We start from the raw sequence: 27795 nt of genomic DNA on the forward strand, positions 1-27795 counted from the left end.
TTCCAATTATCTCTTTTTTGCACCCAGACCTTTTGTTTGGAAGGGTCAGGTCCAAGAGGAACAAGGGCATTTTTATAAAATGCGCAGAGACCCATTATGTTCTCCACTTCATCCTGCATGGGCTGGGCCACTGTAGGGGTCTCTGTGAGCAGTGTGCTTACCCAAGTGGTCATTATCCTTATGATCTAAGACCATGTCAATCCAGCGAGGCAATCCAGGTGACGGAACAAGAATCAGGTTTGAACCCTTATAGCGGGACTGCCATCTAGAATGTGGGCCAACCAGGGCCTTGAATACCTTGATTCTCGTCAAGGGCTTTTGTGATAAAAGACACATCATTGTCAGACTAAAAATGATCCAGGAAGCCAAAAACATGATACAGATTAGTTGCAACGGTCACAGTGGTATGCCCTGAGTTGGCTAATTGGACTGGAACAATCCAATAACCTGAAAAAGTGTCAACAGTGGTGAGGCGCCACCAGTAGCCCTGGGAGGAGGTCAAAGGTCTGCTGAAGTCAATCTGTCATGAGCAGGTTGGGGCCATGCCCTGTGCAAGGTGACCTCCTTCTCTGCAAGAGACATGGGCCAGCCTTTGGTAGGAATCGCAAGGCTGGCAAGCAATGGTAGACTCTGTCAGAAATGGTCTTTTCCTTTCTGCCCATTCCACGATGATGGATGTGTTGCCATGGACCCCCGTAGCAATATGGGTAATGTGGGCTCCCGTTGGTCTCATCAGAGAACGGCCTCCTACCTTGGTCATCTACGTGTGTGACCCATGCAAGACAATTGCAGCCATAGTTTATTTCCATAGTTCATGGCTCCAGAGACGAGTGTCTTTAATCTGCCAGTTGAGGTCTTCTGAGTGGCAGACCAAACAACTAGGCCATTGGTAACAGCCCAAGAGTCAGTAAAAATATAACAAGGCTTACCAAGTAGAGTATTGGCCCAAGGCCTACTGAGTAGAGTGACTCATCCATCCTCAGTTCTGTGTAGCTGCTTCTGACAGTGAACAGCTGCAGCAGCCCACGGGCCACCATCAGGTATCAGCTTAGCCAAGCCCTCGGTGAACCAGGCTCAGCCACTTAGGAGAACCTCTGTGAATCGAGGTTCCCATTGAGCCAGTGGCTTTGCTCTGGCGCAGTGGGGGATATAAGTTTCCCCCACAGGGTTAGCTGTCAATTTTTTCATGTAAAACAGATGTCACCAGGGCCAGGATAGCTGCGTTCTTCAATTTGCCATTTCCACTTCACAAGCAAGGCTTTCATGGGTCAGATGTTCCATTTTATTTTTACTTTTATTTTTTTGAGACAGGGTCTCACTGTGTTGCCTGGGCTAGAGTGCCGTGGCGTCATCCTAGCTCACAGCAACCTCAAACTCCTGGGCTCAAGCTATCCTCCTGCCTCAGCCTCCCACGAGTAGCTGGGACTACAGGCACGCGCCACCATGCCCGGCTAATTTTTTCTATATATTTTTAGTTGTCCAATTAATTTCTTTCTATTTTTAGTAGAGACAGGGTCTCGTTCTTGCTCAGGCTAGTTTCGAACTCCTGAGCTCAAACAATGCGCCGGCCTCGGCCTCCCAGAGAGCTAGGATTACAGGCGTGAGCCACCGCGCCTGGCCTATTTTTATTTTTTAAAGACAGGGTCTCTGTCACCCAGGCTGGGGTGCAGTGGTGTGATCACAGCTCACTGCAGCCTGGAACTCCTGGGCTCAAGTGATCAGCCTCCCCATTAGCAGGGACCACCATGCCTGACTAAGTTTTTTTTAAAGTTTTTGTAGAGACAGGGTCTTTCTATGTTACCCAGGCTGGTCTCAAACTCCTGGGCTCAAGCAATCCTCCTGCCTTGGCCTCCCAAAGTCTTGGGATTACAGGTGTCAGCCACTGCACTCAGCCTCAGGTGTTTGGTTTTAATAAGAGCCCAGATAGTAAACTTTTCAAAAGGGGTATACCGGCTCACTGTGCTAGGGAGGCAGTAAATCCAAAACCCCAAGGGCCCCCTTTGGGTACAATCTGCTTCCCTTTGCCAGAGGTTCCAATTAGCACAATTATCAGTCACAGAGACTTACATAACTTAAAGGGGTCCTTAGGCCTGCAGGCCCCCAAAGGTAGAGAGTGGGCCACAGCTTGCCAGACAGCTCCAATGCAGCCTGTGGGTCTGGGCCCCACTCAAAGCGTGCTGGTTTGCAGGTTAGCCAGTATAAAGGACCAGGTAGGATGCCCACATGAGGCATATGCTGTCTCCAATACCCAGAGTCCAAGAAGGTGCAGGGCCTCCTCTTTTGGTGTTGGTGGAGGGCTGGAAGGGTCAGGAGGAGAGGGCAGCTTTTCCTTGACTGTTGGAAGAATTAAGAATGGTGTGTCTGCCCACATAATCCCAAGAAACTGAATTTTGTCAGGGATTATCCATCACCACTGCTGGTGGAGGTGTGGTAACACTATGGTCAGGGGCTCTGAGGCAGAGACTTTTTGACTTGCCATCCCACAGGGCATCACATGTGTGGCGAAAGTTCTGGACATCAGAGGGCAGAGGGACCCACCCACTGGGGCAAATGCAGGAGAGTTTCTCCCATTAGCACTTCCTGACTGGAAGAATCCCCTCTGTCACTTCAGGGCTGGAAGGACAGGTATCAATTCCTATTGTGCGTTCAGATATAAACACAACAAAAACAATGCATTGAATTGGACCAAAGAGCCCCAGGCACTTAATTTTTCCTCCCGCCCCACCACTGTGAAACTTGCCCAAACCCCATCAGTTGAACTTGGAAACTCCCATTTCCCCGAGACCAGGGAGGATGACTTAGGCACCCATATCCAACAGAGCCATAACAGTTTGAGTCCCTCCTGGCTCCAAAGTTCCCCAGCATGACTTACACAGGTGCACGTGGACTTTGGTCCCCCTTGAAGATGGGGAGACGTCAGCCCCATCCTTAACCATTTCTCTCTTAAGCAGCTGAGGTCAGGGTACGGCAGGATCGAGGAACTATCAAGTGCCATCAGTTCCAATGGGAAGACATGAAGCTGGCCACGCCCCTGCCTGAGGAGGGTTGGCAACAACCAGGGCACCGTCAAGCAGCTATCTTTGAACCTACGTCCTGGCACTTGGCCTGCAACCTCCTCCCCAATTCTTCATTAACAGGTACTTAGGTGAAGGGCCATAAATTGCCCGTTACCACACAGTCAACAAGTTTGTTACCAGTTTCCACGGACTTCCTATTCATTGGCCTTCAAGGCTCCAGTTCTTTTTCCAGAAAGCCATGTCTCAGGCAGCATCTCATCTTTGTCACCAAAACTATCAAGGATGATGAAGGGTCTTACAAGTTAGCCTGCCACAGTTTCATGGATGCTGAAAGAAAACACAACACTCCTGGGTCAGAGACAAAGGACAGTTTATTATAGCAATAGCAGTAGCCAGAGGGCCAGCATTTTCTTTCATTGATTCTCCAAGCCTCAATTTCAAAGGAGGCCAGGGGACACCTGTACTTGTAAAAGGCTGTTACAGGCCAGGCACGGTAGCTCACACCTGTAATCCCAGCATTCTGGGAGGCCAAGGCTAGAGGATCTCTTGAGCTCAGGAGTTTGAGACCAGCCTGAGCAAGAGCAAGACCCCCATCTCTACTAAAACTAGAAAAATTAGCTGGGTATGGTGGTGTGCACACCTGTAGTCCCAGCTACTTGGGAGGCTGAGGCAAGAGGATGGCTTGAGCCCAGGAGTTTGAGGTTGCAGTGAGCTATGATGATGTCGCTGCACTCTACTCAGGGTGACAGAGGGAGACTCTATCTCAACAAAAAAAAAAAATGCTGTTACAAGAGGGAAACCCTGAGTTTAAAGAACCTGAATCTGAGTGAGGCTGAGCATGGTGGCGTGTACCTGTAGTCCCAGCTATTTGGGAGGCTGAGACAGAAGGATCACTTGAGCCCAGGAGTTCGAGGTTACAGTGAGCTATTTTTGTGCCATTGCTCTCTAGCCTGGGCAACAGTCAGACCCTGTCTCAAAAAAAAAAAAAAAAACCTGAATCTTTTCTAATGGGCAGTACATCTGTCTGTCTTTTGCTTCAAAGGGAGACTCTATCACTGTCTTCCAAGGGTATTTGCCATACAAACATCCTTGAAAAGATAGTTCAGAACAAAGATAGTCAGTACCTCTGGTGTGGTGACTCACACCTGTGATCCCAGCGCTTTGAGAGCTGAAGGTGGGAGGATACTTGAGGCCAGGAGTTCAAGACCAGCCTGGGCAACATAATGAGACCCTGACTCTATGAAAAATAGAGAAATTAGCCAGGACTACAGTGTGCCCGTAGTCCCAGCTACTCAGGAGGCTGAGGTGGGAGGACTATTTGAGCCTATTAGTTCAAGGCTGCAGTGAGCCAAGATCATGCCATTGCACTCCAGCCTGGGTGACAGAGGAGACCCTGCCTCTAAAAAGTAAATAAATACAAATTTTTAAAAAGAGCCTAGCACTTCCCCCACCTTGCTTCCTCTCTCACCATGTGATCTCTGCACACATGGCCTCCCCTTTCCCTTCCGCCATGAGTGTAAACAGCCTGAGGCCCTCACCAGATAGTTACCCAATCTTGACCTTTCCAGCCATCAGAATTGTCAGCTGAATAAAACCTTTTTCTTTATAAATTACCCAGCCTCAGGTATTCCTTTATAGCAACATAGAACAGACTAAGAGAGGGGAGAATCTATGGGAGGGGCCACTTATTTTGGCCTGTGGAGTTTCAGCCTCCATTTCCTGGCATTGAGGTTTTTCCCAAACACTAAGTCCATGCTGGTCCCATAACTTGGCCCCTAGACCAGCAACTCAGTGGATGACGTCTCAGTATTTTCCTGGTTTCCTCATTCTGTTCTGAAGGTGGAGGGTAGGGGCAAGTCCGCCATGTGCATCCCTGGATGCTGGGGCTGGGGTAGGTCAGACAGGCGCAAACCAGCAGGAAAGTGGAAGGATCTGCCCTCTCCCAGCTATCAGGCCATGTGCCAGCCTTCTATCTGAGCCAGGCCCCAGGGACCAGCAACAGCCCAGTCTCTGGCTCTAGAACTCGGAGTTCACTTCCTGGCTCTTCTGGCATTGGCTCATCTTCACGGGGTCACTGGCATTGTTTCTGACCATGGCCTGTCCGTGGGTTGGGAAAACAGCAATGACAGGCTTGGGTCTCACTCTGTCTTTAGCGCATTGAGCGGTGACCTTGAGTAGTTGTTGCCCCTTTCGGGGCCCTGGTCTCCCCCTTTGACAAGACCAGTGGTTACCAAGTGTCAACATATTTCACAGAATACCAGTGTTACATAAAAGCAAACTGTGGCCAAGTAATGATGGGCTGCAGGATTAAACGGAGCCTTTTCTGCACATCCTAAATCTCCTGGAGGGGACTGTAGCATGCAGGGTGTACCAGGCTGGCTTGAGCAGAGCACCCCGTTGTGTAGAACTTCTCACCATTGGTGCTGTAAGGGGCTTGGCTTGGGATGTGCTAGACAAGATGGTCTGCAGGTATATTCCTAGCTTTGTCTGAGACTTAATAAATGGAACCACCCATTGGCTGCCATGGTAGGCAGCCTCTAAGAGGACCTCCAGGGAGCTTGCCTCCTGGTGTTCATGCCCTGAATAATCCCTAGCATGTGTGGACTTTCTGACTCGCTTCTAATAAATAGAATTCCACAGACACGATAGGACATCATTTCCAATTAGCTTATAGAAAGACTGTGGCTTCCATCTTGGGCACTCTCTGGTACATGCCCTCTTGCTCTCTCAGGTCACCAGCTGCCATGTCATGAGGACACTCAGGCAGCCTGTGGCCAGCAGCCCTGGAGGCAGATGCTCCAGTCCCAGTCTAGCCCTGAGGTGGCTGAAACCTCATGAGAGACCCTGAGCCAGAGGCACCAGCTCAGCTGCACCCAGATTCCTGACCCACAGACACTGCGAGATAATAAACGTTTGTTGTTTTAAACTGCTAAGTTTTGGGGTAATTTGCCACGCAGCAATAGATAATGCCTTCTATGGCCACTGTGTCTGATTCTATTTGTAAAGGTGTTATGTGTAATTGTGGCATGCCTGTGTCTCTGTCTGGCATCATGTGTCCAGTGTTCTCTGGTGGCCCCTGGGGTCCAAGGGGGAGTGGGCCTCATGAGCTGGTGTGCAGATAGGTGGACCCACAATGCAGCTGGGCACGGGGGTACCACACCCTACCCCAAAGCAGTGTGGACGATTAGCAGGGTTGCATGACACGTATGCCCTTTCACTGCTGGGTAGTTGGCCCTGGTGTGGCATCTGGGCTCGGATCTCTGCTCTGGCCTGGCCCCTTGGTTTCCAGAGTCTCCCCCACCAGGAGTCCTTGGTCTGTCCCCCACTGTCCTGACCCTGCATGCTCTGGGCGGCCAACTCCACTGGACTCTTCTGTCCCTCCTGCTTCAACACCTCCCTCATTCATCTCCCATAATCGCATTTGGTATAATTTGGTGGAGCTGAGCCCCGAGGCCCTCGTACCCGCATCACCACTTGTCCAGGCCTTGCACAAATGTCGAGGCCTGAGCGGGAGGAACGTGGGCCTGGAAAGCAAAACCTGGGCCCCAGTCCCAGCTAAGCCTGGGTATGGCAAGTCAAGGACCTGGGTTCCCATGTGTTCCTGCTGAGAAGTCAGAAAGGGGACAGGAATTCTGCAGATTAACACAGCTTCGGGAAGGCCAGCCAGGCCCTGCCACAATTTTTGCAATGAGAATAATGTTTATTGAGAATGGCTCATTACAAACAAAATATATTTGTGTATAAAATATCTGCAATGCAAAAGATCCCTTTCGTCCCCCTGTGGCTAGAGTGAACAAAGCCCACTGTCCCTCATGGCTTCTGAGGCTGTGCCGGGCCCCAGCGTGTGGACAGGCTGGGCAGCTGTGGGTGCCACATGTTGTGGGCAAAAGTCCCTGACATCCAGGCTCTCTCCAGTCCCATTTTCGTGACTTGTGCAAGAATGCCATAGCGTGGCCTACACCCTGCCTCCGTGACCCCCCAGGCAGATAGGTCTTGGGAAGAGGCAGCTTTTCATTAATCTTACAGATGACCTCTAACTTGTGGCTTGCCCTGAAAAGCCATCCTCCAGGCCCAAGGACTGAGGTGCTGTGACCCCTCTCCATGGAGGCCACTCTCCACAACAGCGCCCAGCACGTGTGCTCTGCCCCATTCACATCCAGCCACCCTGAAAGCTTCACTTCCTCCCACTGGTTCCCTTCATGCAGCTGTTCTCACCACGGTTTTGCCCGAATGTGTCCTGAGGATGCCCACGCCCCACAGCTGTTCTGTGCGGTACTCCTGGGCTTGGTGCCAGAGCTCCCTGCACCCCGGGCCACCAGCATTAAGGCAATGGAGATGAGGCCAGTCTGAAGTCAACACCAGTCTCTGAAACCCAGGGTGCTGCTCAGCCAGCAGCATCTCCCTCTTGGCCAAAGACTGCGTCTGGTGTTGAGGAGCAACATAGCTGGGTGGTCTGACAGCCCTCGTTATGAGAGCCCACCTCTGCCCCAGCGCCACCCTGGTGGGGGAGGGGTGAGCTGATGGGTGGGGACAACAGCTGCCACCGTGCCACACTTTGGGCGCTGGAAGACCAAGACCCAGAGGTGCAGGGATGGTGTTGCTGTTACTCCTCTGCCAGAGGCAGGCTGTCCCCAGCCCCTTTGGGAATGATCCCTTTCCGTTATCATTTTAGGTGCAGACATGGGTTCAAGACCCAGCTCCACCACTGTGATGGGCAGACTCTCCCCAGACCTGCTACTCAGACCTCCAGCTGGCCGAGCCCCCCTTCCCTTTGAAAAAGAGCTTGGCCCGGCTTACCTGCCGGGTGAAAAGAGGTGTTAGTGGTTCCAAAGTACCTTCACTCTTGCTATTATTGTTTTACTTGAAGGTGATGCTCACCCATCAAAAATGAAAACTCAAATCTCAAAAAAAACAAACACCTCCCCCAACCAAAAGAAAAAGAGGAAGGAAACAGCTGTCTATGCTACATGCTGTCGTGTGATCCCAGGCAGGCGCCCCCTTCTCGGTCAAAACAGGAGAGACCCAGCATTCTGTGCGAAAGGTCCTGGCCTGAGGACCAGGTTGGGTACCAGCTGCAGCTGCCCCTGTCTGTAGCTTCAGAAGCACAGGCCCTAGCACCCAGCCCTGAGGGACGTGGGGCTCCCTGCACCCCCAGGTCAAAAAACGGACCCTGCTGTCAGGACTTAGGCTGGTGTCAGGAGGCCTTCTGGGTGTGGGTGGCTCTCTGGGGCCCAGGCAGCTGTTTATTTCCACAGTGCGCTCTGTGCTACCGGCCACTAGACCCACCAGCGGAGCCCAGGCCCAGCCCACACACCTGAGGGCTCTCCACCCCACACAGCTGGAGGTCCTGGAGGGCTGCGGGGGGGCCTCAGAGTCCCCAGGGGCTGGGGCTCTGCAGGGCAGAGTGGCTGTGAGGTGTGTCTATGCCAGAGGCCCTATAACCAGCCACAGAAACGTGGGCCCACTGGGAGGCGAGAGGACGCAGTGGCATCCACCATGGGGCATAGTAGCGTCTGCAGCACTTCCAGGAGAGGGGCCCTCACCCCTGGGGTCTTGGGGTCAGCTACACTGTCTCTGACCCCCAGATGCTGTTTTGACAACTGGTATCTGTCAAGCGACTTCTCTCCCCAGGCTCAGTCCCAGCATCTATGGGGAGACTAACTTAGGCCTCTCCCTTCGGGCCGGACCCTGGCTATGGGTCCGGCTTGAAGGCAGGAAGGGCACCCTTGGGGCTGGACTTCTCCGGGCCTGGGGTCCTGGGGAAAGGATCCTCTCAGATGCTCTGGGGACGCTTCCAGCACCCAGCAGGTGCTCAGGGTAAGCAGCACAACACACAGCGCTGGCGGATGCAGCAACCTTGCCGCAACCTCCCAGAGTTGCCTGGGGCTTTGCCAGGTAGGCTGAGGCTGCAGCTCCGCATCCCGGCTCCAGCAGCCCTGGGCCTGGACTAGGGCATCCTGAGTGGGCCCAGATGCAGTGGGGGTGGGGTCTGAGGGCCTGGGCACACCAGGCTCCAGCTGTCAGCTGTCCAAGTAGACAAAGAGGATGTCCTCGTCTGTGCCATAGCTGGTTCTGGCCTCCTCAAAGTTACTGATGCTGGTGCTGCACATTCCTGCTAGGGGCAGGGAGGGCAGAGCAGGGTCAGCGGGTAGGGGGAGAAGACCCACCCTGCTGGCACCCAGGGAAGCCGGGTGAGGTCTATGTCCCACCTGCGTGGCCACCCTCTTTGCTCAAGTCCTCTACCCCCCAGAAGCCCTCCTTGCTTATTCTGACCTTCATGAGCTTCCTCTGACCCCTCCCCAGTTTAGCAGCTGGCAAGAGTGGGGCCCAGAGGGAGGAGGAAACGTGCCCTGGGCCACACAGACTGACAGGATAAGTCTGTGTGAGTCAGGGCTGCCCGTCCCGTGCCCTCAGGACAGTGGGCAGGCCTGGCTGGGGCTGGTCACTTTCATTTCTGAGGACGGTGCTGGCTGTCTTGGGAGGGCTGGGGGCAGGGAGGAGGGGTGCTGCAGCCTGTGCAGCGTGAGATGGTGAGGTAGGGACCTGGGCAGTGGTGTGGGGCTGGCCAGGCTGTGGACGAGGCCAGCCTGGCTGCAGGTTTGTGGCTGGTTTGCCTGCATGGCCAGAGCGGTGAGCCCAGGAAGAGCAGGGGCTTTGGAGAAAAGGTCTTGGCCACACCAGGTCGAATGGGAGGGAGTCGTGGGGCCAGGCACCCGGGACAGTGAATGTAGGTGGCCGCCCCCTAACCCTGCCCCCCCAGCACTCACGGTCGGCGTAGGCCGGGTTGTTGTAGAAGATGCAGCCAGTGGCCCGGCTGTAGCCGCGCAGGACGATGAAGTGGCCCTGGTAGTCGGGTGTGCGGCAGAAGCAGCGGTGGCTGCTGGGGGCGAAGCAGCAGTACTTGACAGGGCTGGAGCACAGGTCGCAGTGCAGCACCCCTGAGTTCACCAGCACGATGGCCACATGGCCCTGCGCCAGGTGCGCCTGGATGTCGTGCACGCTCACCGTGCTGTGGGCGGGAGGGGGTCAGTGGGTCCCTGCTTGCACCAGTCCCCTGTGCTACAAACTCGAGGGCCCAGCTCCTCTTCCCTTTACCCTGAGCTCCATGCAGGTGGGAACATACCTGCTGTGTCACTGTGGCCCAGGCTCGGCTTGGTGGTGGATGGGGGGTGGGGGGTGGGGTGGTGGTATCTGAGTGTGCACAAGGACAAGCTGGCCCTGTCAGGCCCTTTATGGGGACAGCTGGAGGTCAGCTCCAGGTGGGCCCGGCAGAGAACCACTGGAGCAGCGCATGGAACCTGACCCCCAGCTTGGTTAGTGGGTTCTTTTTGCCAAGCCCTGTCTCTCCTCTGCCCTAAATCATATGTAGTTTATGTTGAAAACTGTTGGCCCATCTCATCCCCAAAATCTGAGCCAAGCATGGCTTAGCCAGGTTCAAAACCAAACGCTTCTCTAAAAGGGCTATTTTTCTTCTTTTCTAAGGCTCCTTGTGGCAGAAGGGGCTGCCCAGGAAGGGCTGGTCGGCAGTGCTTCCAGGGAAACCCCCAGGTTAGCGGTGACGGCTTCTGGAGCCGTCACTCCCAGTCCGAGGCAGACTCATAGGCGCTGCCTTGCTCTGTGCACTCCAGTAGGCAGCGAATCCAAATAAAAACCCAGAAGGAGCAGAAGGGGCTGGGGGACCCTAAGCCACGGGCTTCCCCATCTTTGCTGGTGAGGGTGCTCACTCATTTGGGCCCTTTCCAGGAGTGGCAGCGTCAGCACCACGTGGCCTGGCCTAGCTTCGGCCACAGCTGAGTCATGTGGCAGTTTGATTTGCTGCCTTGGCCAAGGAAACATGCCATTTTCCCATTTGGTCTTTGAAACAAAATAGCTGGCTGGGTTCCCAATTGTGTGTGAGAGAGCAGGATTTCCCCTGTGGGGAAAGAGCAGGGCTGGACTGCAAGGAAAGCTGCAGGCTTCGTGGAATGGAGTGTGGAAATGCTGGGTTCAGATCAGGGCACAGCCAAGACGTGGGGTGACTGTGGGTGGGTCTTTCCCATCCTCAGTTTTCTCCTCTGAGAAATGGCACCTGTCACAGGCCACTAAGTAAACATTTGCTGCCTTTCCTTTCAGCATGTGCTCATGGGGCCAAAGGGAAAGTAGAGATTCCCTCCCATTTTTCCAAATTACCTATCATGTGGTTACATTATGCTAATGATGAAAATGTAAATCTGTAAAGAAAGAAGAAATCTGAGCAGAGTGATCCAGGGCAGCCTGACCAGGGACTAGGCATGGCAACCTTGAGCATGGCCCCACGGTGAGCCTGGAGAATGCCACCCACGCCTGGGCAACTGCTCCAGGGTCTGCCTGCACCCAGCCTCAGCGTATGATGAGAAGGGAAGCCCTTGTGAGGTCACAGCAGCTCATGGGCAGATGAGGGAGCCAGGCCTCCCTAGGCAGCCCGCACGCTGGCTCCTCCTGCTCCGTCCTGTCAATCGCTGTACCAGCACATTCCTCAGGCCGTCACCCTCTTTAGGGCTCCTGTGTTCTGTCCCATGCTACCTTTCGATGAGCAACCCGAGGGCTGGCCTCAGTCTTGCTCACCTGTCCTACAGCACCTGCTCAGGAGCCACCCTAGGTTGGAGCCTGAGTCATGCAGCCCCACTGATCTCCACTTTATGGACGGGGAAACCAAGGCTCAGGGGGCCAAGTCAGTGTCCACAGCCACCCGGGAGGGAAGCCCCAGTTCTGCCTGATCCCCAAGTCCTAGCCTTTCCCAGACACCGGAAGCCACGGCCTCCCCCACTGCAAGTCTGTGGGTGAGCAGGCAGGTGAGGGAGGGCCAGTAGGGAGAGGGATGGAGCTCACCATTTCTCCACCAGCACCTTGCAGGCCTTGGCTTGTGCAAACAGCTGGTTCACCCGGGTCTCCTCTGTATCAAAGTGCTTCCTATAGAAGGACTGAAGAGAGAAGGGCAGGCTGGAGCGGCCGATGCCCTGGCTGCCCCCGCTGGCCGCCCTCGCCCTATTTGGATGAAGCAAAGAGCGTGCTACAGTGGCGGAGGTGCAGGGGCCAGCACATCAGTATGCCTGGTCAGAGAGCTGTGTCTGTGCAGGACCACACAGAGGCACGAGGAGTGCGCTCAAGAGATGCGTGGGCAGCTGGACAAAGGTCATTTCCCTGGGGAAGGTTAGCCGCCCTCGGGCTAGTATGGCTAGTATGCTACGGTGGGCAGGAGTAGCAAATGAGCAAGGGCGGTGAGGTGAGGCTGTGCCCACCCGGGACAGCTCAGCCACAGCTCGGCTCAGCCGGGCGCACTCCCTGCAACACACTTTGTTGACATGGCTGAAAACACAGTATTTTGGTTTTCTTCCAGAATACCAATTACCCAGCTTAGAGCCAGCTGTCCTGATGAGCAGGAAGCAAATGGGCAAATGAAGGCCAAGTGAGGTCAGAGTGACATGCTCTGAGATCCTGGGCCTGCCTGTGTTGAGGACGGTGGGGAAGGACACAGGAAGGTGGCCTCTGCACACCCTCCGAGGGCTGAGGAAGGCAGAAGGTGGGCGGGCAGGAGCCGGGCCTCAATGCTCAGATCCTCTGTGCAGGTGGGACGTCAAGGTCACCTGCTCTGACTGGCTCACACATCCTCCCTATAGCCCATCTGCCGCTGCTCCGGGTGGCCTATGCCCCTGTATAGCCCCACGCAGAAAGGCACGGAGGCTGGCTGCGCACCTGGTTCTTATAGCCCTTGTCAACGCCCAGGGTCTGGGTACAGAAGCGGTGCCTCACGCCAAAGTGGCGCATCAGGTAGGCCAGGTCGATGGTCCAGATGCTCCTGGTCAGCCGCAGCTCCTGCAGGGCGCTCTCGAACTCACTGTCGTCTAGCTGGCCCAGGTACCTGTGGGCAGACACAGAGGTGGGCTCGCTCTCAAGGGGAAGTTGGCCCGACTGCCCTCCACCCACAGGCACAAGAGCCACTGTCAGAGCCCCAGTCCCCAGAAGGGCTGCCTCCTTCATCGTGAAGCCCCATGTCCTGTCCACGATCTGCCAGGGAACAACCTGAGATTGTCAGGGTCCCAGAGTCGAGGGCCTGGATCTTGCTTCTCATCTCTCATCTCTTGTGGGCTGTGTGACCCTGGGCAAGTCACTGTCCTCTCTGGCCTCATTAGCTTTGTCTCTAAGATGAGGTCCTTGGATCACATCAATGGTTTTCAAAGTTTTAGGCACACAACCCTTTGGCTGACCCCGTCTTGCAGGGAATTCCAAGATGTAGAACAGATGTGGGAACAGCTGATCTGGGGTTCCAGGCAGCCAACTGAAAATTCAGGTGATGGCCACAGTCCCTCCTCGCTCTCACTGTCAAGGTCCCTGTGATATTCATGCAGCCTCAGCTCAATGGTCAGCATCCCAGTCTCCCAGGAGACCAAGGCCAGGAGGGTGGAGGGCCCCCTGTCCCAGTTATGGGGCTGCTCTGTGGGGCAGGCCTGGGTACCTGGGACTTCCTGGGCATCCACAAAGTTCCCAGGCATCACCAGAGTGGAGACCTAGAAGGCCCACTACACCCCTTGCTCACTTTTACAGATGGGACTGGGCCCGGGTGGAAGCTGGGCCTCCTTCAAGCCCCACCGCAGCCAGCTATGTGCACAATGAATCCCACTCAGGTCCCTTCCTGTGTCTCCCCTGAGCCGGAGCAGGTGGTGTGGACAGGGACATCCTGGGCCTCCAGCCCTGGGCCGCGCACTCACCGCAGCACCATCTTGGAGCAGGCCAGGCCACAGTCCCAGTGGTACAGCTGCTGGATGATGGGCACGGGCAGCTGCACAAAGTCCCCTGCACGGAAACAGAGGGAGGTTGCAGAGCTGTGGCACAGAGCCTACCACAGCCACTCCACTGCAGCCCAGCCTGCAGGGCTGTTCAGGAGCCTGGCCACAGCCCTTCCAGCCCACAGCCCACTCTCCTTACAACAGCAGTGATCTCCCCAAGCGTGAGCCGCAGCCAGTCAACCCTACTCAAAATCTTCCAGTGGGCTGGGTCCCACACCTCGTAGGATACCACCTTGGTGGCTGCTGCCTAGCACCCTCCATCTCCTAGCTACCCCTTGCCCTCAGCAGACCACCCTTCAGGCAAAACCTTCACCTGTCATGATCCCTTTGCACATCTGGTCCCTCTGCTTGGAAGCTCCTGGCTTCCCAGGTGCCTGAGCTAACTCCTGCCCATGGACGTCACTTCTCCACGGTGCCACGTCTCTTGGGCCTGGTGTCCCACTATGTGCACTCACAGCCCCCATGCCTCCCACTTGGAGACCTTCTTTTTGGTAGAAGCTCTGAGGAAGCAAGGACAGGGGCTGTTTTGCTTCCTGCTTTCATCCCAGGACTGGCATGTGGGCATCACTTGGCACATACACGTCTCTGAGTTCACGAGTTCCCTGGAGGTTCCCCTGACTCCAAAGACCGTGGGACCATCAGGGTGTGAAGACCACAGCCAGGAGGAGGGGACTGTTGCATAAGCTGTGTGGTATGTGGGATGCTCCTTTGAGCTCTGTCCTCCATCGTCCCCGAGTGACCTCTCAGTCTGCCCTCACCAAGCGATGAGGTGGAGCAGCAAGGGCCCGACCTAGAGTTCCAGTCCCAACTCTGCCACTGGCCGGCTGTGGGCTGGGCAGCTGACTTCCTCTTGCTGGACTGAGTCTGGCCATCCCTAAAGCGGGGGACTTTGGTCTGATTCAGTCATTCAATTGACAAATATTTCCCAAGAGCCTAGCAAGTGCCTGGCATGCGTATTGGAGATACAGCGGTGATACAAAATCCCTGTCCTGGTGGATGCCAAAAACAAACAAACATAAGAGAAAAACAGGGGCCCGTGCTAGGGAAGATGGCGGGGGTGTGCCTGAGAGAGGTGCGAGCCAGGGAGCAGGCAGCAGAGGGGAACAGCACGTGCTGAGGCCCTGAGGTGGGGGCAAGCGGGCCCATGGCATGCAGGACCCTCCTCAGCCATGCTGTGAATCTGGACAAAGGTCAGAGTCTAAAGAACCAGAAGGGACTTCTTTCTGCCTGCCACCACTCATTACTTGCTCATGACACCCATTCAGCACATGAAAACCCAGCCCGTTGTCATTTCCCCATCTCGAGGGTCTCTGGGGCCTCTCCTGGCCTGCATGACCACTCCATGCAGAGCCGCCCAGGGTCCCACCTGCTATGCCGGCCTTGGCTCTCACCAATCCAGGCACCAAGCAGGAGGGCCGCTCTCTAGACCTGGAGTCTGTCCTGGTCTTTCTGACCTGCCGGCCTTTGTCCGCGTCCCAGGTGCCTAGCCTCCTATGTCTGACCTTTCCCAGCCTTCAAGGCTTGGCTCAGATGCCAACACTTCTGGGGCCTTCCATGATCCCAGGCTGGTTATGCCCTTTACCTCATCTGCACTCCTCCCAGCCTGAGTTCATGCTTTGGCTCACAGGATGTGACCCTGGCAAAGAGCTGTCTGTGCCCCCACTGGGCTGCTTATATGTCCACCGGAGGCGGGCACCTATGGCTGCTCCCGGCCTCTTTTCTTCTCCACTCCTTGCCTCCAAGGGCATGCCGCAGGGCCTGTGGAAGGCAGGATGGCACGGGCGGCAGTCACCTGACCTCTCTATGCCTGCTTCTTCCTCTATGAAATGGGCCTCTGTAGATGCCAGCACTCAGGGTGCTGTAAAATGTACTTTGCAAGGCCGGGCGCGGTGGCTCATGCCTGTAATCCCAGCACTCTGCGAGGCCGAGGCGGGTGGATTGTTTGAGCTCAGGAGTTCGAGACCAGCCTGAGCAAGAGCGAGACCCCGTCTCTACTAAAAATAGAAAGAAATTAATCGGACAACTAAAAATATATAGAAAAAATTAGCCGGGCATGGTGGCACATGCCTGTAGTCCCAGCTACTCGGGAGGCTGAGGCAGTAGGATCGCTTGAGCTCAGGAGTTTGAGGTTGCTGTGAGCTAGGCTGACGCCATGGCACTCACTCAAGCCAGGGCAACAGAGTGAGACTTTGTCTCAAAAAAAAAAAAAAAAGTGCTTTGCAGGTGCTGACGTGGACCCTGCTTCCCAGCTGGGGCCCAGTACGCTAAGCCAGGCTGGGCTGAGGCTTCATTCCTTTCCTTCCCCTTACCCCAGGTGCTTCTAAAAGGAAATCAGGCCCTTCACTCAAGGCCATTGCACACTCGTCTTCTACCACTACCATAGATTCAGTCCTACCTGACTTCTGTCCATCCTCTGCCCCCAATTCCACTCCTAGCCCCTCTCCTGTCCCTGCACACAGCAGATGGAGGGATCTCATTCAGTTTCCGACTGCTCTTAGAATAAAGTTCTCACCCCTTACCATGGTCTGCAGGGCCCTGCCCAACCTGGGCCCCTCCAGCTCTATCTTGGCCCTCACCTGTGTTCCAGTTACCCTGTGAGCCCATCAGCCTTTATTCTAGTCCAGGGCCTTTGCACGTGTGGCTCCCTGTCTGGAACTCTCTCCCCCTTGCTGTTCTTAAGGCTGCCCCTTCTTGTCATTTGAGTCTTTCCTGAGCAGTGCTTAGCAAAAGTAGCAATAACAAGGCACTCTGTGTCCTCACTAGTCTGTAAGTTTCCTAAGGGCAGGAACTATGGTTTGAATGTGCCCCTCCAAAGTTCATATTGAAACTTAATCCTCATTAAGGTGGGGGCCTTTCAGGAAGTGATTAAGTCATGAGGGCTCTGCCCTCACGAATGAATTAGTGTCCTATAAAAGGGCTGGAGGAAACCAGCTTAGGCTAATTTTTTTTTTGTCCTTCTCCTCTTTGCCATGTGAAGATACAGCATTCATCTCCTTTCCGCCCCTTCCATCATGTAAGGACACTGAGACAACACTGCACTATCTGCCTTTACCAGACATTGAACCTGCCAGTGCCTTAATCTGGGATTTCTCAGCCTCTAGAATTGTGAAAAATTAAATTTCTATTGTTTATAAATTACCCAGTCTTGAGTATTCTGTTATAGCTGCACAAATGGACTATGACAGCAGGGACCTTGCTAATCTCGTTTACTCTTATTCTCAGTGCCTGGTGTCTGATGCTTAGTAGTAACTCAATAAATATTTGTGGGAAGAGGTGAACTTATTAAGCACTTACTGTGTACTAGGCTCTGGGGACACAAAGGCAACTAAAGACCCAAGCCCTGACCTCTAGGAACTCATATTATACTTTTTTTTTTCCTGTCTTTTACAAAACCAGTGTGATCTAAGGGACTCATTCTAAAATAATTGCCTGCAATGGGCTGAGCAATGGCAGAGCTCTATGCAGGGTGTTGTGCTATCATGGCAATGCCTCCCTGTTCAAGAACCCCCACTGCAGCCACACACTGCCTTTGTTTTTCTCTACTCAGGCTGTTTATTCCCCAGGCTTTGCTCTTGAATATGTCTTAGTCTGGGATGTTGTCTCCCATCTCTGAACGCCCAATACTCTGATCCGTCTCCCTCTCAGGAGAGTCCTTGAGGTGGCGTCTGCTTTCCCCACTAGACGGCCTGAGAATTTTTCAGTGGCAGATGAAGACAGGGTTGCATTTGCCTCCTCCTGGCCCTTAACCCAGAGTAGGCACTCAGACATGCTTGGTGAAGGGAAGGCATTTTTTAAAAGGACCTTATCCCTTGAGATGCCTCGGTCTACTTGTCACTGCAGTGCTCCCCCTCCCTCCATCCCCCAAGGCTACAGCCCTCTGTTTGAGGCTCCCTCCTTACTCTGTGGCTTGGGCTGTGGCACCGATTAGCTGGGCCTTCTTCTGCCAGGCTATGACCTGGTCTGTGCCTTCCCCTGTGCCCAGCAGTAAAATGTCGTGCAGGACAGCTGTCCTCTATGGCCCTCAGTGACTCAGATGCCCCTCCTCTTCTTGCCCTGTGCCCTAGACACCTTAATTCTGAGGCCCCACAGGGCTCAACATACCCACATTGCCATCCCCAGGCTTGGCATGAGCAGGTCGGATCTGGATACGCTCTTGTGGGGAGTGATAAGTGTAGGCAAGCCTTGGCATTTGTCTCGACAACTTTAGCCTTCTGAGCCCAAAGCTGCTGCCAGATGTTGATGCCTGGACAAGGGACTGCCCCACATGAGAGCTATGGTCTACTTGAAAGGCCCTGGCCTGGCTTCAGTTGGGAGCTGTCTCCAGGGAAGGAAGGTAGTCCACTGACCTTGGTTATTTAACCCCTCAGTATGCTCATCTGCAAATGTGCAAAGAGCAGGGGTAACCTTCTTCACTGAGGCATTATGAGGATTGAGGTACTGCATGTAAACAACTTAGCACGGCGCCTGCCCCATGGAAAGCTCCCTACAAATGCCAGGATCAGGAAAGGCAAGTCCCACGTCTAAGATCAGAGTTAGATCATTGAAAGAGTAGGGATGTAAACCCCAGTATAGCATCAGACTCTACTCCAAGCTGCAAACACAAAAGAGAACACTCCCTGGGTGTGATGCCACGGTCCCACTGACACCTTAGGTCCCACATGCTCCTGACCTCTCCCAGGAATTGGCTCCTCATCTTAGAGTTTACTAGCGCTTTCCCTTTCTCATCAATCCTGTGCTTTAAGCAGAGCAGGAATCACGTCTTCCTCCTCCCCTATTTCTTAGACAAGCAAACTAAAGCCCAAAGTACTGGACGCATCTTGGTCTCCGCTCTAAAGGGGCTCAGGCTACCGCGGGGCAGAAGGAACCAGAGGGTGAAGAAGTGGAGCAAGACAAAACGCGGAGTCTGGGTGGCCAGGGGAAGGGGCCCTTCCACTGCTCGGTGCTCTCGGCCAGTTCCGTGACAGTCTCGGCCTCAGTTCCTTCCAGCTCCCCTAAGGCACGGGATCTCCCAAGGCATTTTTCGCTTCTGGGGGAGGTGGCGCCCCTGCCACCTGGACCCTCCCACCATGCAGACTGGGGTCCCAGCCCTGGGAGTATAAGGAAATCCCAGTTGACTGGGGCGGGGTGGGGGGAGCGAGGCGAGAGTCCACCCAAGGTCGCGCAGCTGGACCCAGCCCCGCGCTAGGGCGGGGTCCCCTCATTCCCTGGGTGAGGCTTAGGCCCTCAGACAGGCACTGACCGGGCTCGAGTGGCGGGCCCGCTGCCTCCGCCTCCGTCCTCATGACCCGGGCGGCGCGGGGCGCCCATGGCCCCGGCCCAGAGCGGGCTACAGCGTCAGCTTCGGCTGGGGCTGGGGCTGGAGCGCGGCCGGAGCGCGTAGAGTTCTTCCTTCGCCGCCGCCGCCGCCGCCGCCGCCGCGGTGGGGAGAACGTTAGGAGGCTGCTGGGCCGCCCCAAGCCCCGCCCCGGCCGAGCCAAGGCTCCGACCTAGAGGCCCCGCACCTTCCCCAGACTTCTATTCCTAGTAGCCCTCAGGCTCCGGATTCGAGACCGCCTCGGCCATTCGCAGTCTCGGCTTCTGACGGCCCCGCCCCCTCACCCAATCCTCGCGCCGCCGCGCAGGGCCCCACCCCCGAACTGGTCTCCCGGAAGCCCCGCCCCTTCTCTGAGCCCCGCCCCGAGGCTCCGGCATTTCGCGAACATAGCCTCCACAGAGGCTCTTCCCCTTAGCAAGCCCCGCCTCTGCCAGGCCCCGCACCTTGGCCGGCCTCAGGTGTAAGCCCTGGTCCCGCCCAATGCATCGCCGAGGCTCCATGCACCGTTACTCCAACTCCGTTAGGGACGACCCTGGGCCGGCCCCAGCTCTACTCTATACCTCAGTCTCTTTGTCCGTATGAGATGCCTCGCTTCGCTCAGGGTGCCCCTTACCTGGAGGTGCCGGGATCCAAACGTTCAATTGTGAGGGGAGGTCCTGGCCCTCAGCCTCACCTCCTGCCGCCCCCGATTCGAGGGCTCAGGCCCCAGATCTCCGCCTTACCGTCCAGCCCATCCTTGGTGTGGGGTGCTTGGAAGTGCGAGCCCCCTCTCCAGCCCCCTGCTGGCCCGAAGATCGGTGTTTCCGGCGGCCCCCAGGCCCAGTCATCAGCCTTCTCTTACGGTGCCGGAACTATCCTACTGCAGCCCGCGTTTCCCAGCCGGCTGAATGAGGAGGAAGCACAGGAGAGACCGCGCTTACCACTGAGGAAAGGAAGGGGGCGGGTCCTGCGCGTGGTATTCTGGGAACGTGTTGTATTCTGGGAGCTCAGAGCCCGCCATTCGCTTAGACTCACGCTTTCGCACCGTTTTCCGCCTCACCGAAGAGAAGGAAGAGAAAGCCGGAACCGGTGAGGAGAGGCCGGGGACAGGCGACGGGAAGCCAAGGCACCTGTGGGGACCCAGGGGCTAGAGAAGGGCGCACTGCGTGGAGCTCTGCGGGGCTCGGGGAGGGAAGAGAGCGGGAAGCCTTGGCCACCCCAAACATCAGCGCAGTCCACTAACTCCTGGAAGTGAGTGCTTTAGCTTCTCCACGAAGTACATTCTTCTCACTTTCTGTACCTTTCCAGGTCGGTGTTTTTCAAAGCATCCAGGCTAATAGTCTTTAAATCTTTTCTGGTTGATTATCTCCTTCCCCCATATCCTATCTGAGTCTTCCTTTTCAAAGTTCTTCGCATTTCTGCTTCCGACCCCCTTTCAGGCACTGATCTCTTCTTGCTTTCCACAATGTTGAAGAAATTTTAACAAATTTCCCTGCTTCAAAACTGTTTGTTCGTTCCAATTTGTAATTGCTGCTACTTTTTCATTGGATCATTCCTTACCTATAATTCTGCAGTGATTCCCCGCAGTCTTAAGCATAAAATCCAGACTTCTAAGGCTGAAAGTCAGGGGTCCTCACCAAGGGAGCCTGCCTGACTATTCCAACCTCATGTTCTCCTTTCTCTCTTGAACACATGATATGTTCCAACCTTGAGTCGTTGCTCATCTCAGAATAAAAAATTCACTGCTTGTCTGTTTTAGTTAGGTCAAGTACTTGTCCTGATTGTTTTTCCTTCAAGATAAGCATTTCCAGCATATAGCATGTTGTCACTTTGTGAATACTATGATATTTTCTCATTAGCATTGTTGGTAAAGTACGTGGAGCATCAAAGGGCTGACTTAAAATACAGCCGCCTCTCCTGGGTTTGTCTGGGTCCTTTGGTCTACATCTACACCATCCAGTATGCTAGCCACTAGCTACATGTGGCTGTTGAGCACTTGGAATAGGGTCACACTATGTCACTAGTGTGACAGAGAGACTGGGTTTTTAATTAAGTTTAAATAGCTGCATGTGGACAGTGGCTGCTGTATCGGATAGCTCAGGTCATATCATAGTTCTCAAAATAGAATCATTTACAACTGTATGTTGACAAATATATCGTATATGCGTTCCAACCCCCTCTTCCCCAACATGTGTACAGTATTGACTGATGGTTGTTTTGATGACAATAAAGGGCCATACGGAAATTGGGAGGCACTCTCTTTCATTCCTATTTGCTTCCCCTCTGTTCAGCCCACTGTTCCTCCCCATCCCACATCTTGCATGTGTTTACCAGATAGGGTCCTCTGAGCCAGGAGCTAAGTTTTTCTTATGTAGAAATTGCGACTGTGCATCTTTAGTAAGTTGTATGGAGTGTCAGGCCTTGAGGGAGGCATGGCATGTGCCACATGCCTTCTCAGGCTCTGAAATATGAACTGACTGTTGTCTCTCTCGCTGTAGTACTCTCTTCCTGCCAAGATGTCTATTGGTGTACCGATTAAAGTCCTGCATGAGGCGGAGGGCCACATCGTAACATGTGAGACAAACACCGGCGAGGTATATCGGGGGAAGCTCATTGAAGCTGAGGACAATATGAACTGCCAGGTACCCTGCTTTACACTTGAGACTGGGGGGGAGCATGGGCCTATGTCTTGGAGAACAACAAGATGGTGATTGGAGATCATTTGGAAGTTGTTCTCATTCAACAGTTATTTCCTAAGTCCCTAATTCAGGGCAGGCACTGTTTTAGGCTCTGGGTATGTGGGCATGAACAAGAGACACATAGTGTTGATGCGGAAAAACCATGTGGAGGTTTGGAATATTTAACTTTGCCCTTTATTTTCTCCATTACGCCTTCATTTTCTCCCATATTTTGGGTGCCTATGTGAGAGGAATGATGCTACTTGCTATGGTAGAATCTTTCAGGTTTGAGGCCATTATCATATGCCCCCCCCTGCCCACATGCTTTGCAGTTAGCAGAATCTACTCACATACTGTGTTTGGTTGCCTTTTTTCTTGGAGGAGGAGTTTCATTTGATTGTTGCAACTACCTTGTGAGGTAAGCAGGTTTGGTGATGGTCTTATCATCCATAAAATAGGGAGAATGAGATTACAGGACTCATCAACTGAATATCACTCTGCTGATAAACGATGGAGCAGGGTCCTGACATGGTCTCCTTCTTATGGCACCACTTTGTCTTTTGCATAGTGATGTGGATTTTTACTTTACAAAGTGTATTCACACGCTTTCTTTGTTCTTTAAGCCATTGGTTAAGAACTTGGGTTTTGGAGTCAGAGATTGGGTTTGAATCCTAATTATGTGACCTTAGGGATGTTAGTCACTCAGTTTCCTAAATTGTGAAATGGGGGTGATGTTATTTTGGGTCCTCTGTGATGTAGATGCTGAGATAGGATTAGATGTGTAAGAGATTTATTGGGGTAAATAACAATTAAGGATAAAAAAGCAAGGGAGCAGGAATAGGCAGGAGAGCTTTCACTCCAGGATGCTGGTCTGACTGGTGAAAGGAGGAGCTTCAGACTGCAGCGTAACTCTGAGGAAGTTTCAGCTAGACAGAGATTGCTCATTAGAGGAGTCCAGCGTGGGGCAAAAGTGGCCTGGTTCTAGTACCCCCACTGTGGTCAGTCGTTGGCTGGCATCCTGGGGAGAGAGTGGCCTCAGTGTGAATACTGTGGTGGATCCCACAGGTGGAGGCTGGAGGCTATCAACTGCCTACACTCTTCACAGCCTGTTCTCTCTTGAAGGGAGATCTGAGTAGCGTAGTCCTGAGACTGCCACAGGGATAACACCCATACCCCCCAGGACTCTTACAAAGATCAGATGAGGTATGTGTGTGCAGTAGCTAGCTCAGTGCCTCACGCCTTGTAAGTGTTCAACATATGGTACCTGTTACTGTTTTCCAGATGAGAAAACTGAAAGTCAGAGAGGTAAAGTGCCTTAGTCAGGGTCACACTGCAGGTCAGGTATCCTGACCATCCATTGCTTTGCAGGGTTCCTACGTTTATTTGTGATTTCTCTCTACCCTTGAGAATCTGTCTTTTTTTTTTTTTTTCAGACAGAGTCTCGCTGTGTTGCCTGGAGTAGAGTGCCGTGGCGTCAGCCTAGCTCACAGCAACCTCCAACTTCTGGGCTCAAGCAATCCTTCTGCCTCAGCCTCCCGAGTAGCTGGGACTACAGGCATGAGCCACCATGCCCGGCTAATTTTTTCTATATATTTTTAGCTGCCCAATTAATTTCTTTCTATTTTTGGTAGAGACGGGGTCTTGCTCTTGCTCAGGCTGCTCTTGAACTCCTGAGCTCAAACGATCCGCCCGCCTCGGCCTCCTAGAGTGCTAGGATTACAGGCGTGAGCCACCGCGCCCGGTGAGAATCTGTCTTTTTCCTGCCAGGTTGACCAGCTCAGGCAGTTCCCTGGCATGCGACAAGGCAGACAGCTGGTAATTTGGGTTTATTTCCTCACTGTCAGTGCCATAGAGATGGACGGTGTGGGCTCTCTGAAGGTCCTGTAGTTCCTGGTCTCCAGCAGGAGGACCCAGAGAGGTGCAGCTGGCTTTGCCTTAAAAAGGCCTGGCCTGTAGTATCCTTAGCTTTGTGTGGTGCCACTTTCATAGATCCAGTTCTCTGACTTAAGGCATCCTCATCCATTTTAAGGCATTTCAGTTTGGTGAATAGAATGTAAGAATTGGGGTAGTAAATCTTAATGTGTTTATTCCACTAGCCATGTTTATGTGGACAACTTGCTGAGCTTCCAGGGCCTCTGACATCCCATCTGTAATGTAAAGGTATCTGACCAGATGACCTTAGTGGTCTCTTAGAGATGCAGCTGACAAGATACAAAGTGCACAGACCCTGGCATCAGGTTGCAGCCTGCCACCTAGTGTAACTTGGGTTGAGCTTTGAACCTCCCTCACCCTCCGTTCCCTCCTCTAAATCAGGGATAAAAATAGTGCCTTGGCCTCAGAACCATAGTGTAGAGGAAATGAGTAGATGTGTGGCAAATGCCTGACCAATGGTGGTGGCCAGCCACCTGCCTCCCGGCCTCCATTAGTCTACTAGGGCTACCATAACAAAATTCCACACACTGGGCAGCCTAACAACAGAAATTTATTTGCTCACAGTTCTGAAGACTGGAAGTATGAGATCGAGGTGTCAGCAGGGGTGGTTTCTTCTGAGGGCTATGGAGGAAGGATCTGTTCCAGGCCTCTCCTCAGCTGGATCGATATAGATCCTGTCTACCCACTGTGTCTTTACAGGGTCTTCCTTCTGCAGTGCCTCTGTCCAAATCTCTTATAAGGATTCCAAGTATATGGGATTAGGACCCACCCTAATGACCTCATTTAAACTTAGTTATATCTGTAAAGATTCTGTCTCTAAATATGGTCACATTTTGAGGTACTGGGGATTAGAAATTCAATATTTGAATTTTTGAAGGAGCACAGTTAAGCACATAAAGCTGCCCATGCCTAGATGCTGAGGCTTCACTATGTCTACCAAAACCTGAGCACATTGAATAAAACCCAGCAGGACTGGGTGAGGTGGCACGTGCCTGTAGTCCCAGCTACTCGGGAGGCTGAGGTGGGAGATCTCTTGAGCCCAAGAGTTCAAGTCCAGCATGGGCAACATAGGGAAACCCCATCTCTTAAAAAAAAAAAATTCAGCAGGCTGTGGCAGAGCTAAACCCTGTGGTGGGTGAACACAGTTGACTTCATTCACACTCCCTGAGCACCGCAGGGCTAGGGGCAGGGGCTAGGGCAGTGAAACAGTGCTCCCTGAGCTGTCTTTCCTTCATGGCCTCAGACAGTGAGCTTTGGGAATGAGGACATCCTCTCAGCACTTTCCTTACTTGTTCTTGGCCAGAGGGCAGCTGGAATTTAGTGGAGGTTTTTTTTTTGCCGGGGGTGGGGTGGGGTGGGGGGAAAGGTTGTTATTTTGAGACAGGATCTCACTCTGTTGCCCGGGCTAGAGTTCAGTGTTGTGATCATAGCTCACTGCAACCTTGAATTCCTGGGCTCAAGCAATCCTCCTGCCTCAGCCTCCTACAGGGCTAGGATTACAGGCACGAGCCACTGTGCCTGGTCTACACTTTCTTTTCTAAAAGTGGTGTGGGTGGAACACCACAGAGATTTGGAAAACAGCTGAGAGAATCCCACCACAACTATTAGCATGGACTTCTTTCCCTGAATGTGTTTTGAGGTTTTGGTGATTACTTTTTATTCTATTCTCTTTCAAAAAGAGTTAGAGGCCGGGCGCAGTGGCTCACGCCTGTAATCCTAGCATTCTGGGAGGCCGAGGTGGGCGGATTGTTTGAGCTCAGGAGGTCGAAACCAGCCTGAGCAAGAGCAAGACCCTGTCTCTGCTAAAAATAGAAAGAAATTAATCGGACAACTAAAAATATATAGAAAAGATTAGCCGGACATGGTGGCACATGCCTGTAGTCCCAGCTACTCGGGAGGCTGAGGCAGAAGGATTGCTTGAGCCCAGGAGTTTGAGGCTGCTGTGAGCTAGGCTGACGCCACGGCACTCTATCTAGCCCTGTCAACAAAAAGGGGTCTTTGTTTAAAAAAAAAAAAAAAAAAAAAAAAGTTAGAGATGGTTTAAAAAAATTATATGGCAGGATAAATATAGACAAATAGGTCATGGTACAGGTAAGCTCAACAACATCCTCAGAGAAAAGACACCATCTTTTATCGTCCCTTGGTTGTGTTTTTTTTTTTTTTTTGTCAAGTGAAGCAGTGGGAGTGGAGAAGGGACAAAGGAATCTGTAACTGGTTGTGATCAATTAGTTGTAAACACCACTGCACTTGGACCAACCGTCCCTTGGGTATTTTTAAGGTAGCCTGTTAATGTAGCAATTTTTATTTTTTGACATTTGAAAATGTAAAATATGTGAGAGGGAAACCTAGGATAAGGTCCCTGAGATGGTGCTTATTGGGTCAGAGAGTGTAGGCAGTTCTGTATATCTGATGTTAGGCTTGGACGGCAGGAACTTTGTTCTCTCACTCCTCATACACCCCTGGAAGGCAAACAGCATCTGGTGCTGCAGGACGTGGCATCAGCTATGGATGATGGTGCCCTATTCCTGTTGCTATGAGCATAACCTAAGGGCCCCCTATGGAGAATCACATGGTCCCTTGTTTTGTTTTGTTTTAAGAGACACAATCTCGCTCTGTCTCCCAGGCTGGAGTGCAGCGGCGTGATCACAGCTCACTGCAGCCTTGAACTCCTGGGCTCCAGCAATCCTCCCACTTCAGCCTCCTGAGTAGCTGGGACTATAGGCATGTGCCACTGCACCTGGCCCACGTGGTCCTCTTTAGCTGGTTTTTGTTTGTAGCAGAAATGGGACATCCCCAATCTTTGCCCAGCCAGGGGATGGATGACTTAGGGCCAGAGGCCCTCAAATGGGGAATTTTCTGTTCTTGGCTATATGTACTTAATCATGAGCCTGAAGCACCTGTCTTTATTTAGTGTCAATGAGGGAGGTAAGGAATTATTTTCATCAAAATCAGAAAAAATTATTTCTTAAGAATGCTTCTTTTTAAAAACCATAAAAGGAGCTTTAGATGAAGAATAATGAGTAGGAATAGGGTCATAATTTTTTATTTTATAGATTAGACCGTATATAGCCTTTGAGGGGAAACTTTTATGGGTGTGGATTTTATTAGAAATCCAATGTGAAGGGTTCCCAGAGGTTTCTTCATAGATTTTTAGTGAACGTTAGGAGTGTTCTGGCCCACCTGTGATCAGTATTCAAACACTTAGGACGTCTCATAGTTTTTTTTTGAAGGAAGGATATAGTATTTAATATAACTTGGTTTTTACAAATCACGAATATTAATATTCCAATTAAAAATAAACATGTCATAAATAGATAATTCACAGAAGGAAAAATACAGTCATATGTCATTTAATGATGGGGATACATTCTGAGAAATGTCATTAGACAATTTTGTGGTTGTGCAAACGTCGACAGAGTGTACTCACACAAACCTAGATGGCATAGCCTGCTACACACCTAGGTGATAAGGTATAGCCTATTGCTTCTAGGCTACAAACCTGTACAACATGTTACTGTACTGAATCCTGTAGGCAATTGTAACACAGTGATAAGTATTATATCATGTAATATGTATCTAAACATGGAGAAGGTACAGTGAAAATACAGTATTATGATCTTAGGGGGCCACCATTGTATGTGTGTTCTGTTGTTGACTGAAACGTTATGACTGTGTATAAATGGATATTTAAAATGCAAAAATAATGGCTTTATTAATCAGATACGCAAATTAGAAACAGTAAGAATGTCTAAACTTGAAAATTGGCAAAATAAAAATAATAGTGCTACCAAGGGTTTTGCTATACTGCCAGTAGAAGTGTAAATTGTTTTATCCTTTCTGGAAATGCATTTAACATGTCAGTGTAGGAGAGTTCATGCTCTTTGATGCAGTAATTCTAGGAACGGATTCAAAATTGTAAAGAAAGGTTTATGTGCAAGGGTATTCACTATAGTGCTGTTTTTAATAATGAAAACCTGAAAACCAGCATATCTAGAATAAAGTTAAGTAAATTATAATTAAACATAATAGGGTACGTTACAAAGAATATCATTTGTCCAATAAAGTAACAAGAT

The 27795-nt window shown here is 52.4% G+C and overlaps 2 protein-coding genes and 1 pseudogene across 5 annotated transcripts in view; 1 reads left to right on the forward strand and 2 right to left on the reverse strand.

The window, feature by feature from the left end:
- Nucleotides 1-6696: 6696 nt before the first annotated feature.
- LOC105823727 lies at nucleotides 6697-8937 on the reverse strand (annotated as a pseudogene). Its single transcript, XR_001138162.1, has 2 exons — nucleotides 8874-8937; nucleotides 6697-8678 (listed from the first exon to the last, which is right to left on the reverse strand). The product of XR_001138162.1 is annotated as an uncharacterized LOC105823727 (transcript).
- GUCD1 (guanylyl cyclase domain containing 1) lies at nucleotides 8668-19295 on the reverse strand. Of its 3 annotated transcripts, none has more exons than XM_012660997.1 (6): nucleotides 19059-19295; nucleotides 13742-13826; nucleotides 12729-12894; nucleotides 11865-11956; nucleotides 9785-9894; nucleotides 8668-9129 (listed from the first exon to the last, which is right to left on the reverse strand). In XM_012660997.1, exons 1-6 carry the CDS (start codon nucleotides 19099-19101, stop codon nucleotides 9038-9040), a joined length of 588 nt encoding a protein of 195 aa, XP_012516451.1. In that variant the 5' UTR covers nucleotides 19102-19295; the 3' UTR covers nucleotides 8668-9037. The 3 variants fall into 3 exon arrangements, with proteins under 3 accessions (XP_012516451.1, XP_012516450.1, XP_012516449.1); XM_012660996.1 differs by having other exon boundaries at nucleotides 9785-9897; XM_012660995.1 differs by having other exon boundaries at nucleotides 9785-10026.
- A 376-nt stretch (nucleotides 19296-19671) lies between these two features.
- SNRPD3 (small nuclear ribonucleoprotein D3 polypeptide 18kDa) overlaps nucleotides 19672-27795 on the forward strand; it is a 15386-nt gene continuing 7262 nt past the window's right edge. Inside the window, exons 1-2 of the mRNA XM_012660998.1 lie at nucleotides 19672-20201; nucleotides 21611-21754. Coding sequence (XP_012516452.1) covers nucleotides 21629-21754 — 126 coding nt within the window. The 5' untranslated portion in view covers nucleotides 19672-20201; nucleotides 21611-21628. The remainder of the gene's footprint in view (nucleotides 20202-21610; nucleotides 21755-27795) is intronic.

Source organism: Propithecus coquereli, unplaced genomic scaffold (genome assembly GCF_000956105.1).
Source record: "Propithecus coquereli isolate 6110/MARCELLA unplaced genomic scaffold, Pcoq_1.0 Scaffold698, whole genome shotgun sequence".
NCBI lineage: Eukaryota > Metazoa > Chordata > Mammalia > Primates > Indriidae > Propithecus > Propithecus coquereli.

Excerpts from the sequence above, each read along its gene's own strand:
- GUCD1 (XM_012660995.1), bottom strand. The coding sequence starts at position 19,101 with ATGAGGACGGAGGCGGAGGCAGCGGGCCCGCCACTCGAGCCCG. Across the intron at positions 13,827-19,058 it reads GGGCCCGCCACTCGAGCCCG|GGGACTTTGTGCAGCTGCCC; the intron begins GTCAGTGCCTGT and ends GTTTCCGTGCAG. Across the intron at positions 12,895-13,741 it reads TGCTCCAAGATGGTGCTGCG|GTACCTGGGCCAGCTAGACG; the intron begins GTGAGTGCGCGG and ends GTCTGCCCACAG.